Source organism: Syngnathoides biaculeatus, chromosome 13 (genome assembly GCF_019802595.1).
Source record: "Syngnathoides biaculeatus isolate LvHL_M chromosome 13, ASM1980259v1, whole genome shotgun sequence".
NCBI classification, from domain to species: Eukaryota; Metazoa; Chordata; class Actinopteri; order Syngnathiformes; family Syngnathidae; genus Syngnathoides; species Syngnathoides biaculeatus.
In genome coordinates, this window is record NC_084652.1 from 21,370,709 (window position 1) to 21,385,172 (window position 14,464).

Here is a 14,464-nt window from a genome sequence, read left to right on the forward strand (position 1 = left end):
CTCCTAGGACTCTGTCTTTCTTAGGGATGAGTCTGTGTTTGTCTCTCATGTTTATCTCCTCCTGGTACTATGCCCTGGTTGCCATGGTGATAGCTGGCTGTATCTACAAGTACATTGAATACAGAGGGTGAGTTCAAGAGCTTTGGTCGAATTGACCCTTGTTTTAAAGTTAGTGCATTTTTTTGTCACAAGTGAACCTCCTGCCATACAAATATGAAGCTATTTCTTTGAAGCAACAGGCATTTATGCAACATTTTAAAGGCCACCAAAATAGATTATAAATAAATTGGTATACAATACAAGAAAAATGATGTAACTGTATTTAAAGACTTCAACTCACCCGAAAACTACATTTTCCCACAGTGGAGGAACCAACATCTTGAGTCAGTAGGAAACAAAGTCTCGAAATTGAACAATTTGTGCACAGGGCAGAGAAGGAGTGGGGAGATGGTCTCCGCGGTCTGTCTTTAAATGCAGCACGTTACGCTTTAATCCGTCTTGAAGAAGCACCACCACACACCAAAAACTGGAGGTAAGTTTTTGCTACTCAGTGCTAACCATGCATTTGGACCGTCAGTACTAGACACTTAGCCCATTTTATCAACTCTCATCATCGTTGTAGAAACCATCATATACTGTACATACATAAATGCAACTGGCCACCTCGTCTGTGGTATCTGTGTCTCGGGAGACATTGGGTTTGCACGCTAGAGTTGAAGACATCGTCTGGTGTGGCTGGTCAGGCCGCTACAAGAATGACATTTTCTCCCAGACCCAGGACAGATGAGTGGAGTTGCTCTACTGTCTGCCTGGGTTGAAGCCTTTCTTCCTTATCTTTTTCCAGTCGAGCAAGGATCCCCTCAAAGTTTTACAGCACTTCTTTCACTGCTCATCTCCATACCACTCCGTCAGAGTCAGTAGCCTCCTGGGTGTCCACATTAATCTGAAGGGCTTTCATGTCCCTCTTGTAGACACTCTTAAAACGGAGTTTGGGTCTGCCTATGGGACAGGTTCCTTGTTGTTGTCCTCAGTTCTCCATTTGGAATCCTTCCATCCTCCATGCGCATTACATGGCCAAGCCAGCGCAGAGGCCTGTGCTTAAGCAAACACATGCTGGGAACCAGGGGTCTGTCCATAATGTTGGTGTTTGTCACCTTATCCTCCCAGTTGAGAACCAGGATCTGGCGTAGACAGCGCATGTGGAAGGCACTAAGCTTGTGCTCCTGTTTGGCTCTCATTGGCCATGCCTCACTTCCATAGAGGAGATTGGTTACAACACTGGCCATACACACTTGGACTTTCGTGTGCTATTCAACTTGACGTTTGTCCAAACTCTCTTGTTGTGTGTACCCAGTGTAGTAGTGGCATTGTCAATGCATCTGTGTAGCTCTGTGTCTAAAGAGAGAGCGTCATCGATGGTAGACCCCAGGTACTCAAAGTCGTGAACAACTTCCAGTGCTTAGTCAGAGAGTCTGATGTTGGGTGGCGAGCCTGTATCCTGCCCCATTACTTGTGTTTTCTTATGGCTGTTTATCAACGCAAAGGTCTCGCATGTCTGGCTGAGGCAGTCCATGAGCAATTGAAGCTCCTCTGCTGTATGGGTCGTGATTTCTGCGTTGTCCAGGAAAAGGAGACACAGCCCTGTTTCCCACCACTCTTGATCTTGAAACTCTCTGAGATTGAGCCATCGAAGAGGATGGTGCCGGTAATGCTGTTGTGGAAGGATGTGATGATGTTCAGCAGCCTGGGCAGGTGCCCTATTTTTGGCAGGATCTTGAAGAGGCCATCCCTGATCACTGTATCGAAGGCTTTCGTCAGATCTATGAAGGCTACAAAGAACAGCAGTCTTTACTTTCTGCATTTCTCCTGCACCTGTCTGAGGGATAAGACCATGTCAATGATGGTCTTGTTGGCATGGAAGCCACACTGAATTCGGAGTAAATTCTCTCTGCAAGCACCTGGAGTCACTTCAGTGCAACTTTAACAGCTTCCCAACAATGCTCAAGAGAGAGATGCCCCGGTAGTTATTACAGTCATACCTGTCACCTTTGTTCATGTATAAGGTGACGATGTTGGCATCCTTCGTGTCTTGTGGTACTTCACCGTTCCTCCAGCACCAGCAGAGGGTATGGTAGAGCTCTTCAGCCAGAACATTTTTTCATCACTTCAGGACCTTCGCCAGGATTGCTGGTATTTATGGGGTGTCTGCCAGCTTTCTTTAAGTGACAAAATTCTGGTCTGGAATTTCACCTTGCTACACACCCGCTAGTGTGCCGTATCGCAATCAGCGCCATGGTAGCTGCGGGAGAACTTGACACATAGTAAGCTGTGACAGCTGATGAGAACCAGATCAAGTTGGTGCCAGTGCTTGGAACTGGGGTGTATCCAGGACACTCGGTTTTGCAGCTTGGTGTTGAAAAAGGTGTTCATGATGCAGAGGTCATGAAGGAAGCAGAGTTGGAGCAGTCGCTGTCCGTTTTCATTCATGCGTCCAACACCAAAGTGACCAAGACAGGAGGGCCAAGTCATTAGGTTGCCGCCCACTCCGGTGTTGAAATCTCCAAGGATGAATAGTGAGTGAGTGTATGTCGGGAACGTTTCTGATGGCAAAGCTGAGGTTGTCATAGCATTTGTCTCTTCCATCTGTGAAGGAAGTGAGGGTTAGGACATAAGCACTCGTTACAGGTATTAGTCCGGCTGCTTTATGGACCTGTAGGAACAGGATTCTCTTTGTTCCCTTTGTCAGTAGGACGATGGATCCCAGCAGGCTGTTTGATCACAGTAAAGCCAACACCATGTTCCCTGATTAGGACTGGTCAGGACTGGTGACTTGCCAGGGAGTCTGGTTTCTTGGAGCGCAACAATGTCCATCTGCAGTCTGCTTAGCTCCCAGTCAAAGACAGCTGTTTTGCGGGTGTCACTAATTTATTGGAGATTGTCTGAGAAAGCTGCTGTCATTGTTCGAATGTTTCATGTTCCCAGTTTCAGGGCCGCAAACTTCTTTCCCTAAACTCCATGCACCCAGTGAGATTAACGGACGTGGCAAGGCAGCACTTTACTGACTGGGGGCTGTCAAGCTTGAGGCAGGCGGTAGCTACCCAATGATGCGTGATGGCCTCTCCTATCGTCAGAAGCAGTCCCTGGCATTCAAAACTACGCCAATCGAGAAGAGAACTTATAACCGGTAGACTGCTTCTTCCAATGTTTGGTCAATGCTATACAATGAAGCTGGAGTGTCCTCTCCAGTGTGCAATTGTCTTGGTAAAAGTGTATGAAGAACAGATTGTTACCCACTCAATAGGTCTCCCCTCTCCAGGTCGCCAAACTGATCGATTGGAAAGGCAGATCCCAGTATACATGGTTCCTGCAACGTTGCAGGAGTTGCTGGAACAAGCTGCGTACAGCGTCGAACAGTCTTAAGGACTCTGACTCTGGATTTTCTGTCAGGGTTTACTCCCTTAACCTTCCTCTCTCCTGAGATTCCTGCAGGCAATAGCGCTATTTGGCCATAGCTGGGTGTTTGGATCGTGAGGCACCAGGGCGTATCTACATGCCGGTAGACCCCGCATGCAACACGTTTGGGGCCAAACCTCATCCAAGTCCCTCCCAGTTCTGAATGAATCCGCGAGGTACTCAGTTTCCCAGGTGACAGTGCGGTGGAGCCACTGAAGCATAGGTCTTGTGGTGGAGAGGTTATTTACTGGCAGAGGAAAACTTACTCACTCGGCTCCCCTTTTCACATAAATGCTAGCCAGCGGTGTTAGTTGGAAGTGAGCAGTGATGAGCACTACTCTACAACAACCACACTAGGCACATCACACCACCTTTACCAACCCGCCTGGCCACCTACACCCACTCGTTTGCTCATTGTGCTCCATGAACCTAGAAGTAGCCTGCATAAAATATATGGACAAACAAACATGAATACTGCATACACATTTTGATGGTCATTGAAGAAATTTTTTCGTAGTAGCCTTATGTAAAGAATGAAACACTATACTGTACACAAAACCATCATCTGTGCTCTGACAAACACTGTCCACAGTGTACTATTAAAATATGCAGAAAATGGTAGCATTAATTTGTTGTGTATAAACTCAAACTCACTCGGGTTTTTTCATGCCCTCAGACCCCAGTTATTAGTATTATGTAAGCTGGACTCCGAGCTGGCGGTGAAACATCCACGACTACTGTCCTTCACTACACAGCTAAAAGCAGGAAAGGGGCTGACCATCGTCTGTTCTGTACTGGAGGGAACCTACATGACACAAGGGGCTGATGCCAAGATCGGAGAGCAGGTTTGGCTATTTCAGCTTTCACCTCACTTAAAAGTCCTTTTGAAAGGCTACAGTACAGAAAATGGTAGACATTGTTACTTAATTCACAGATGTGCAGTGATACACATCTTAAATCAATGAGCCCATGTAGACAAAACATAAAAGATGGTTCTGGTTCACTTGTACCCGTCATTCTGACTCATATTCAGTCTGTCTACTGTTGGCGTCTACCTGCTGCCATCTATCTCAAAAGTGAATTTGAGCAAATCTAGAGGCCTTGTGTGTTATCATATTTAACCTGTTTTTTTTGGGGGGGGGCATGGTGGAAGAGCTGGAAAGCGTTGGTCTCACAGTTCTAAGGACCGGGGTTCAATCCCAGCCCTCCCTGGGTGGAGTTTGCATGTTCTCCCCGTGCCTGCGTGAGTTTTTTCCGGGCATTCTGGTTTCCTCCTCCATCCTAAAAACATGCAACATTAATTGGACACTCTAAATTTTCCCTAACTGTGATTGTTAGTGTGGCTGTTTGTCTCTATGTGCCCTAATTGGCTGGCAACCATTTCAGGGTGTACCCCGCCTCCTGCCTGTTGACAGCTAGGATAGGCCCCAGCACTCCCGTGACAGCTGTGAGGATAAGCGGCTAAGAAAATTGATAGATAGATAGATAGATAGATAGATAGATAGATAGATAGATAGATAGATAGATAGATAGATATAGATAGATAGATAGATAGATAGATAGATAGATAGATAGATAGATAGATAGATAGATAGATAGATAGATAGATAGATAGATAGATAGATAGATAGATAGATAGATAGATGATTTGAGGGCATCGTCCAGACATATGAATAATGTACAAGTTTAAAATTTACAATTGTTTGAATATTCCATTGTTTTGAACCCAGTACCATTGCCACAAGGTACAACAGATTAAAATGAACAAAGTAATTCTTCCTCCTCATAAAACAATTTCTATGGGTTTAGAACGAGCACTGGAGGAACAAGAAACACCGTGGGATGTTTTGAAAAAGGAGAGCAGCATTGTGAGCCCTTATATTTTAGTGGCCTTGAATGTTCAAGTGACATGACATTAGTACTGATTTTAGTAGGGCAATCAAAATTACATAAAGTCTCTTTCATAAATATGAAATTTATTAATACTAAATAAACTAATTGAGTAATTACAGTGTAGTGCATGCATGTAGGAAACACACCAATACAAATGATCAAAAGAAAGTTGTGATTAAAATGCATTAATATTATTTGGAACAGTAACACATTACAGTAAAAGTATGGTACCGTTGTTTCTTTGTGGGTTTCAATTTGAAATCTTGCAAGAATAAATATGTTTGCATGTTGGTAGCCATATTTGTCCACTCATGACAAGACTATTAAAAATTTGAAAATATCATTTTGTCATACATTTAGAACAAATACATTATGTGCAGCTCCTCTCAGATTACTCATAAATTAACTGTGGAAATTGGATCGATCGATCGATCTTGATTTTAAAAAATGTAATTGATTGACATTCCAATTTTTTCTTTGCCACATCTCCCTTTGGATAACATGGGACCTACAGAACTTGAAAGCAGCGATGGCCGCAGAACGGACCAAAGGTTTCTCTCATGTAGTCGTGTCCTCCAACCTGCGAGATGGTTTCTCTCTACTCATCCAGTCAGCAGGACTGGGAGGGATGAAGCACAATGCAGTCTTGATAGCTTGGCCAGCAGGCTGGAAACAGGCCAGAGAACCCTCCCCAAGGAGGAATTTTATAGGTACATTTAACAGGATCATATGGTAAAATATCTGCTCATTCTTTTAAACTCAAATATCTCTCTTTACCTTCAGAGACCGTGAGGGAGACAACAGAGGCCCACCAGGCTCTGCTGGTTGCTAAGAACATCGACCACTTTCCAAGAAATCAGGAGCGGCTAAAGGAAGGCACCATCGATGTGTGGTGGATTGTCCATGATGGCGGATTGCTGATGCTGCTGCCATTTTTAATCAGTCAACACAAGGTTTGCATAATTTATTCGTATTTTAAGTTTCTCTTTTTTGTGTCTTTAGACTTCTTTTGAAAGCTAAAAAGAGATGGTCATGACACTTGTGGGGAATAAGCTGAGAAAAAATTGATGGATATATGGTTTATTCATTTCAACTATAGCAACCACAAACCAATTTTTCTGGAATAATAGTAGAGAAGTACAATAGTACAGTTGTAGTATAGTACTACCCCCTACCCCCCACCCCCCACTACCGTTTTCAGTCTACTGAGGACTGGGGGTTAATGACCCACCCACCACCCCCACTTTTGGCTACCCCTTCCTGTCCCCTCTCTTGGCACCCTCGCCCAACCTTCCTCATGACGTGTGCTTGACGTTCTCTGGGGGAGGTGGAGGCGGTGGCAGTGGGGTGGGGGGCCCTTTGGAAATGGTTGGGGTGCCTCGGTCTATTTCTTAGGGTCAGTGGTATCCCTCTGGTTGTTTCCTCTACTGCACAGGTTCGCTGACTCGCCCCCTCCATCACCCACAACTCTTCTTTGATTTGCCGGCTCAGCAAATGCATATGCCAGTTGCTGTTCATTCACTAACAGGTTCTTACAGGTGCACCCTGTTGGATATTATTTTTAGATCAATACAAAAGTCCGTTAATCATCTGACTCCAAATTGTGACCTTACCCGACCACCACTCATCCAACAATTTGCGCGCTCGTTCTGCAAAGAAAGGACCAGGAAGCTGGCGTTTTTACACTCGAGTGGATTTATTCCTTCAACAAACACCTGGGTCTTGAGTCCCTCTCAATACAACCCTGTACGTCTCTGTTCCCTCCAGCCGACGTACTCCACATCCGAGTTGCCCAGGACAATTTAAAAGTACAATCTACTAATTTACTATTGGTTATGTGTCTCCTGCAGTTATCCTTGGCGCTCTCTCATTGGTCTTCTTTGGTCCGCAGGATGGTGGCCCTACTCCTCCCGCCTGCGGTTGTTGACGTTTTGTTGCTCCCGTCTCCCTCTAGGTCAAGCGTCGTCGCCTGGGTCAAGCGTCGCGTCGCGTCACACCTGCTGATTGTGGTCATCACCACCCAACCGTCGAGAACATTCCATTCTAGCACGCTATCTGCTGTAATCACTTTCTTGCCACATTCTCACACTGCAACTTTTCATCCACAGACTTTTACACATTAAGCAGTATTGCAAATACATCGCCTTGTTGATTAACTTTTATACATTTCATTTCCTTTAACCTTAAAAATGAATCCCTCCGCCACATGGCAACAGCACTGCCTTGCTTATTTTCCGAAATCCTGTCCTGCCCTTTTCTGTTCTGTTCTCTTGGTTAGTTATTGCGTGCCCCCCCCCCCTCCCCTTTTTCCATTTACAAGTGGGTTATACAGTTACTTGTGTTCAAATATCTAAACAGTTTTGGGTATTGATCTATTTTTCTGCTGGATAAAACTCACTTTCGGATTCATTACATATTCTTCTGTGAGTAGTCTCCAATTCACATTCTAATTTTTGTTCTTGTTTTTTTCCTGTAGGATGAGTAAGCCCTGACCAATTCTAAATGTTTCTTCCTTGGGTTGTGTCTCCAAGCTCTTTTGCATTTTGTAGAATTGATAGATCCATGTTGATTTATACTGATGTCACATAAATTAGTTACTTTGAAGTACTGTACTTTACTACTGAAGCATCACACAAACAAGGTTGTAATCATTTGCACATTTAAAATTGTGTTATAGGGCAATGGACTCAATATTTTTTCTGTTCATTTAAAAAAAAAAACAATGCTAGTACAATGCATAGTGAAATGTGAAATTAACCACAATGTCTCTTGTGAAGGTATGGAGGAAGTGTAAAATGCGTATCTTCACGGTGGCACAGATGGATGACAATTCCATCCAGATGAAGAAAGATCTCCAGATGTTTCTGTACCATTTGCGTCTGGACGCAGTAGTGGAGGTGGTTGAGATGGTGAATGATTTTTTTTTTTCCCATTTTGAACAAATGATGTGATATTAATTTATATAGAGATTCCGCAATAAAAATAAATGTATCGCCCCAGCATGATAGTGACATCTCAGCTTTCACCTATGAGAAGACACTGGTGATGGAGCAGAGATCACAAATGCTCAAACAAATGCAATTATCCCGCACAGAACGGGAGAGAGAGGTACAATGACCCAATTGAACATAAAATAAAATAATAATAAAATAAAAATAAAAGGCAGATAACGGCATAATTGCTACATGTGCACTTGTGTCTTTTTTTCTAGGCGCAACTGATCCATGATCGAAATACAGCGTCTCATTCCACAAAGGAGGACAACGCTTCAGCGGACAAACCTGAACGTGTCCACATGACCTGGACCAAAGACAAACTCATCAATGAGAGAAATAAACACAAGGAAGGAATGGGTGTAAAAGACTTGTTTAACATGAAGCCGTGAGTACAATGTCATTACATATTGAACTACTATGTTAATATTTAGCAATATGGAAATTACTGTTCACATTTAACATTTTGATTAGATTGTTTTCTTCATTATTATCATTCAGAAATGATGGAATAATGGAGGCATGTATTTTACACTGTACAAGTAAAACCCCTTGCTCAATAGTGAAAAGTTAATCCAAAACATGTATTGATTTTTCATCCATATGAAGAAGTGGGATTCCTTTGTTATTCAGTATAATTATTTCACAAATGTGTGACTGTAGGCTAAGACATCTAAACCTCAAAGAAAGCAGCTCACTATCTTCTTGTTCTTCTTTTCCTTTCGGCTTGTCCCGTTAGGGGTCGCCACAGCGTGTCATCTTTTGCCATCTTAGCCTATCTCCTGCAGCTTCCTCTCTAACCCCAACTGCCCTCATGTCTTCCCTCACCACATCCATAAACCTTCTCTTTGGTCTTCCTCTCGCTCTTTTGCCTGGGAGCTCCATCCTCAGCATCCTTCTACCAATATACTCACTCTCTCGCCTCTGAACATGTCCAAACCATCGAAGTCTGCTCTCTCAAATCTTGTCTCCAAAACATCCAGCTTTGGCTGTCCCTCTAATGAGCTCATTTCTAATCCTATCCAACCTGGTCACTCCGAGCGAGAACCTCAACATCTTCATTTCTGCCACCTCCAGTTCAGATTCCTGTTGTTTCTTCAGTGCCACTGTCTCTAATCCGTACATCATGGCCGGCCTCACCACTGTTTTGTAAACTTTGCCCTTCATCCTAGCAGACACTCTTCTGTCACATAACACACCAGACACCTTTCGCCAGCTGTTCCAACCTGCTTGGACCCGTTTCTTCACTTCCTGACCACACTCTCCATTGCTCTGTATTGTTGACCCCAAGTATTTGAAGTCATCCACCCTCGCTATCTCTTCTCCCTGTAGCCTCACTCTTCCCCCTCTACTTTTCTCATTCACGCACATATATTCTGTTTTACTTCGGCTAAAGAAAGCAGCTCACTATCTGATAGTTAAAAGGAACCAAATTATTGCATTACTCCATTAATGTTGTTCTTTTTTCTCCCCCCCCCCTTTAGTGAGTGGGAGAATCTGTAAGTGGTTTTGGATTTCACTTTGCTTCTCTTACATGAGCATGATCTCTGTATGCATGTGCATGATAATCAATGATAAAGAAATTTTGAGATATGTGCTGAATACACTCAATGGCCACTGCATAAAGTACATATCTGTGGTTTAAGTAAGATCAAATACAACATCCACATCACAAAAGTATACTTTAAAAATGAGGACAATAAAAAAAAAGAACTCAAATGTAGTGCGTCCAATGAAAGCACATTATTAGGCATATCATTCGCTCAAGCTCACCTGGAACCACAATGACTGAAGAAATTCATATTGTATAAGAATACAGCAGTATTTTGTTAAATGTCAGTGTGAGAGAGGTATTCATTTTAAAATATTCTTATCGTTGTAGTTGTAGTTTTTCTGACAGCTGTATCTATATTTTGCTTCCCTTTTTGCATGACAGGTGCAAATATGAGCATTTGTGTTGTAGGCACATTAATAAACATCTGTATGACAAAAAAGTCAACACACCTGGGTTGGAAAAAAAGTGGTACTTCACTTGAGTTAAAAAAAACACAAAAAAAAACAAATGAGAAACTTGTAGTCTTTGCTTACAGCAACAGGTGTTTAACCCTACACTATACACTACAAGTGTTTAACACTTCTCACTCAGAGTCAGCTCGGATAGGCTCCAGCACAAGGGTGACCCTGGTGAGAATAAGTGCTAGAAAATGAGTGAATTAATGAAAACATTTAAAAATGTCAAAATAGATGAAAAAAAGATAATAAAAATAAGTTTGACAACATTACATAAAAATATGACATTGAAAACTGGACCCACATTGTTGCTAGCCCCCTTATACTATTCATGGAACGTCATTTTATTGAGATAATTTGCATGAAGCTAATTGTGTCTCCAGTGATGGGACCTGACTTATGTCTAGATATAAAATAAGGTTCCACGGATATTATCACATGTACCAATGGCAATGTATACTCTTCTGATATTTTTCACGCTCATTTGTTGTAGCAACCAGTCCAACGTGAGAAGAATGCATACAGCTGTCAAACTGAATGAGGTGGTGGTCAAGAAGTCCCAGAATTCACAGCTGGTGTTGCTCAACATGCCAGGCCCACCCAAGAACAAAGAAGGGGATGAGAACTGTATCCTTTTCCATCATGTTCATGTTTTATTTTTAATTACACAGTATTGTAAGTTATAAGGGAAACATCATACAAGGAAAGAGATTAGTGAAGAAGAAGTGGGACACTAAGAGGACTGAGGAGAGGCGAAAGGAATACATTGAGATGCAACGCAGGGCAAAGGTAAAGGTGGCAAAGGCTAAATAAGAGGCATATGACGACATGTACACCAGGTTAGACACGAAAGAAGGAGAAAAGGATCTCTACAGGTTGACCAGACAGATGGGAAGGATGTGCAGCAGGAAAGAATTATTAAGGATGGAGATGGAAATCTGTTGACTGGTGCTCGTAATGTGCTAAATAGATGTAAAGAATACTTTGAGAAGTTGATGAATGAAGAAAATGAGAGACAAGTGTGAAGAACCAGGAAGTGGCAGTGATTCGTAAAGGGGACGTTATAGAGGCACTAAAGAGGATGAAAAATGGAAAGGCAGCTGGTCCTGATGACATTGGAAGCAATTTGGAGAGGTGGCTGGGGAGTTTTTGACCAACTTATCCAACAGAATACTAGCGGGCGAGAAGATGCCTGAAGAATGAAGGAAAAGTCTGCTAGTTCCCATTTTTAAGGACAAAGACGACTTGCAGAGCTGTGGCAACTATAGAGGAATAAAGTTGATGAGCCACACAATGAAGTTATGGGAAAGAGTAGTGGAGGCTAGACTCAGGACAGAAGTAAGTATCTGCGAGCAACAGTATGGTTTCATGCCTAGAAGAACTACCACAGATGCATTACTTGCCTTGAGGATGCTAGTGGAAAAGTACATCTAAAGTCAGAAGGAGCTACATTGTGTCTTTGTGGATCTAGAGAAAGCCTATGACATGGTATCAAGGGAGGAACTGTGGGACTGCATGTGTAAGTCTGGTGTGGCGGAGAAATATGTTAGAATACTACTGGAAAAGAAGATAGTAAGTTATCAGGGAAAAAGAAAAAAAATAGCAGATCAAAACACACTCATTCTTTGTACTTTTACAAATATTACTCAATTGTTATCAGATGTACTGTATCATGATCGATTATAACTATTTACAGTTGATTTCATGTGCCTCAAAAAATTATGCCTTACACAGCTAAATTGGCAAATTAAATAAATATATTAAAATACATTGATGTAGTATTTTACATCCTTGTAAATTACAACCAACCAAACCCAACCCTCCAAGTGGCGCATAGACTTTCACCTTTGACGAAAAGTACAAAAAAGTAAGATATAAGATATAGATAGAAGCATACATGAAGATATTTTATTATTGATAGTTGGTTATTTCACCCCAATACTGTAGATGGCGCCAATGTCCATTATAAATCTAACTAACTGAAGTTTGTTTTCGTTTTTTGTTTTTTCACACGTCTCTGTCTGGATGTGATGTGTTATTGCCCAACTTGCAAACAGACTGTAATTGTGGGAATTGAAAATGAATGTTGGTTAGGAAAATTAAGTTTTCCACTATTATTTGAAAAGATTATTGTACTTTTGTGCCATCCAAGACTGAGAATTTATTTGATAACAGTCTTTGTACTGAACCTCATTACACTGGGCACATTGAACTAATGATGTGATCCATATCATAATTTGTGCTTGCAGTCTGAGGCAAATAAGTGAAATCCTTGCTTATCTCCTATTAATGTACTGTATAGCCAATATAATCAAATAATTAAGCTTCAATAACATGCTTTAATGTTGACAGCGTAGTTCAGGGGTCACCAACACTGTACCCATGTCCGCATGCTTGCCCGCGCAGAGCACTTAAAGCGCCTGTGAGGCAAGCTCTAAAAATAGCACAGGTCACAAATTGTTATTTATTTATGCTTTAAATTTTGAATCTGACTTGCTTACATTCATGATTTTTTAAAATAATGTATAATGTAAAGTATTGGTGTATTTGTAAAGTGTAAAGAGTTTGCTGCTTTGTAAGTTTGCTGCAAACAGGTCATGTAGCCCTTCATATGATCGGTGGTCATAAAGTAACCCTCAGTCTCAAAAAGCTTGACCCCTGATGTAATTTTTCAGGGCTTCAGGGTCATACGTTCCCCCATACTAAAGAATATTTTGGATTGTGCATCATTATATATACTGTTGGATTCCTTAAGAGATTGTCCAAAAGATATGGAATTTCTCGAGGTTCTAATGGAAGGACTCGACCGCGTCTTGTTGGTTCGTGGAGGAGGTCGGGAGGTCGTCACCATCTACTCTTAGTGCGAAGTGGTTCCTAATGTTGAGAGCATTGGAACGAAAACCACGGTGAACAATGTACCCTGTTGTTTGACTTCACAAGTCTTATAAACATCAGAGACTGAAAAATGAGACATCTGACAAAGTGAGGTCAATGCATCATCTTGATGCAAATGATGTAAATGCAAGTATACTGTAGACCACCCAGTGATTCCCAACCAGGTGTCGTGGCACATTAGTGTGTCGTGAGTGCTTTTCAGGTGTGCCATGGAAAATTATTAATGACTTAATTGCTCAAAAAATATTTATTGAAAAAAGAATGTATATTTGTTAATCTATTTATCCCAGCTAGGCATCATGACAGGCGGAACAAATGAATGCCCTTCTAGTAGATTGCAAGAAGTACATATAGTCATTAAAACATCCACTTTTTGTGATATTTTTGTTTGTTGGTGTCCTGTGACATTTGTGTGTGCATGTGTCTTTGTGTGTGTAAAATATGGGCCTTGGGGTGGCACAGTGGAGCAACATGTTAGATCGTTGGCCTCACAGTTCAGAGGATTGTGGTTCAAATCTTAGTCCCACCTGTGTGGAGTTTGTATGTCCTCCCCGTGCCGGTATGGGTTTTCTCCAGGCACTCCGGTTTCCTCCCACGTCCTAAAAACATGGGTTAATTAGGGACTCCGAATACCCCTTAGGTGTGATTGTGTGTATGACTGTTGTTTGTCTCTATGTGTCCTGAGATTGACTGGTAACCATTTCAAGGTGTCCCCGCCTCCTGCCCGATGATACCTGGGAAAGGCTACGGCACTCCCACGACACTGATGAGGATAAGCAGCTCAGAAAATGGATGGATGTGCCTTGGCTCCATGAAGTTTGGAAATCACTGTTTTTAATGCTCTTTACCAATCATGTCATGTATCCATGTTCAAAATACATTGACATTTTCACTTTTCAAGTGACAAAATCTTTTGTTTTCATTTGAAATGGACTGGTCGTAGCAGCTATCTCTCACGAGTGATTGGCTTTGGTCTGTGGTCATGGTATGACAATATTGTAAATTGAGACTATGATTGAATGTCTTTATTGTATGTATGTGTTGAGAAATATCTACTAAGGGAAATATGTGCTGTGTAACGTTGGTTCACAAGACTTGAGCTTAGTAAATGTGTGATTATTAATTTTTTATTACTATTAGTTGGGATGGAAGCGGCATTGTGGACGACTGGTGAGCACATCTGCCTCACAGTTCCGAGCACCCGGCTGCATATCTGGTAC

The 14,464-nt window shown here is 42.0% G+C and overlaps 1 protein-coding gene across 2 annotated transcripts in view; it reads left to right on the forward strand.

Moving 5' to 3' along the window:
* LOC133511458 (solute carrier family 12 member 7-like) overlaps window positions 1–13,625 on the forward strand; it is a 76,357-nt gene extending 62,732 nt beyond the window's left edge. For both annotated transcript variants that reach the window (XM_061840394.1, XM_061840395.1), the window contains 11 exons: window positions 8–127; window positions 428–532; window positions 4,130–4,298; window positions 5,861–6,056; window positions 6,130–6,299; window positions 8,124–8,255; window positions 8,347–8,454; window positions 8,558–8,727; window positions 9,824–9,838; window positions 10,843–10,976; window positions 13,119–13,625. In XM_061840394.1, coding sequence (XP_061696378.1) covers window positions 8–127; window positions 428–532; window positions 4,130–4,298; window positions 5,861–6,056; window positions 6,130–6,299; window positions 8,124–8,255; window positions 8,347–8,454; window positions 8,558–8,727; window positions 9,824–9,838; window positions 10,843–10,976; window positions 13,119–13,210 — 1,411 coding nt within the window. In that variant the 3' untranslated portion in view covers window positions 13,211–13,625. The remainder of the gene's footprint in view (window positions 1–7; window positions 128–427; window positions 533–4,129; window positions 4,299–5,860; window positions 6,057–6,129; window positions 6,300–8,123; window positions 8,256–8,346; window positions 8,455–8,557; window positions 8,728–9,823; window positions 9,839–10,842; window positions 10,977–13,118) is intronic.
* The last annotated feature ends 839 nt before the right edge of the window (window positions 13,626–14,464 follow it).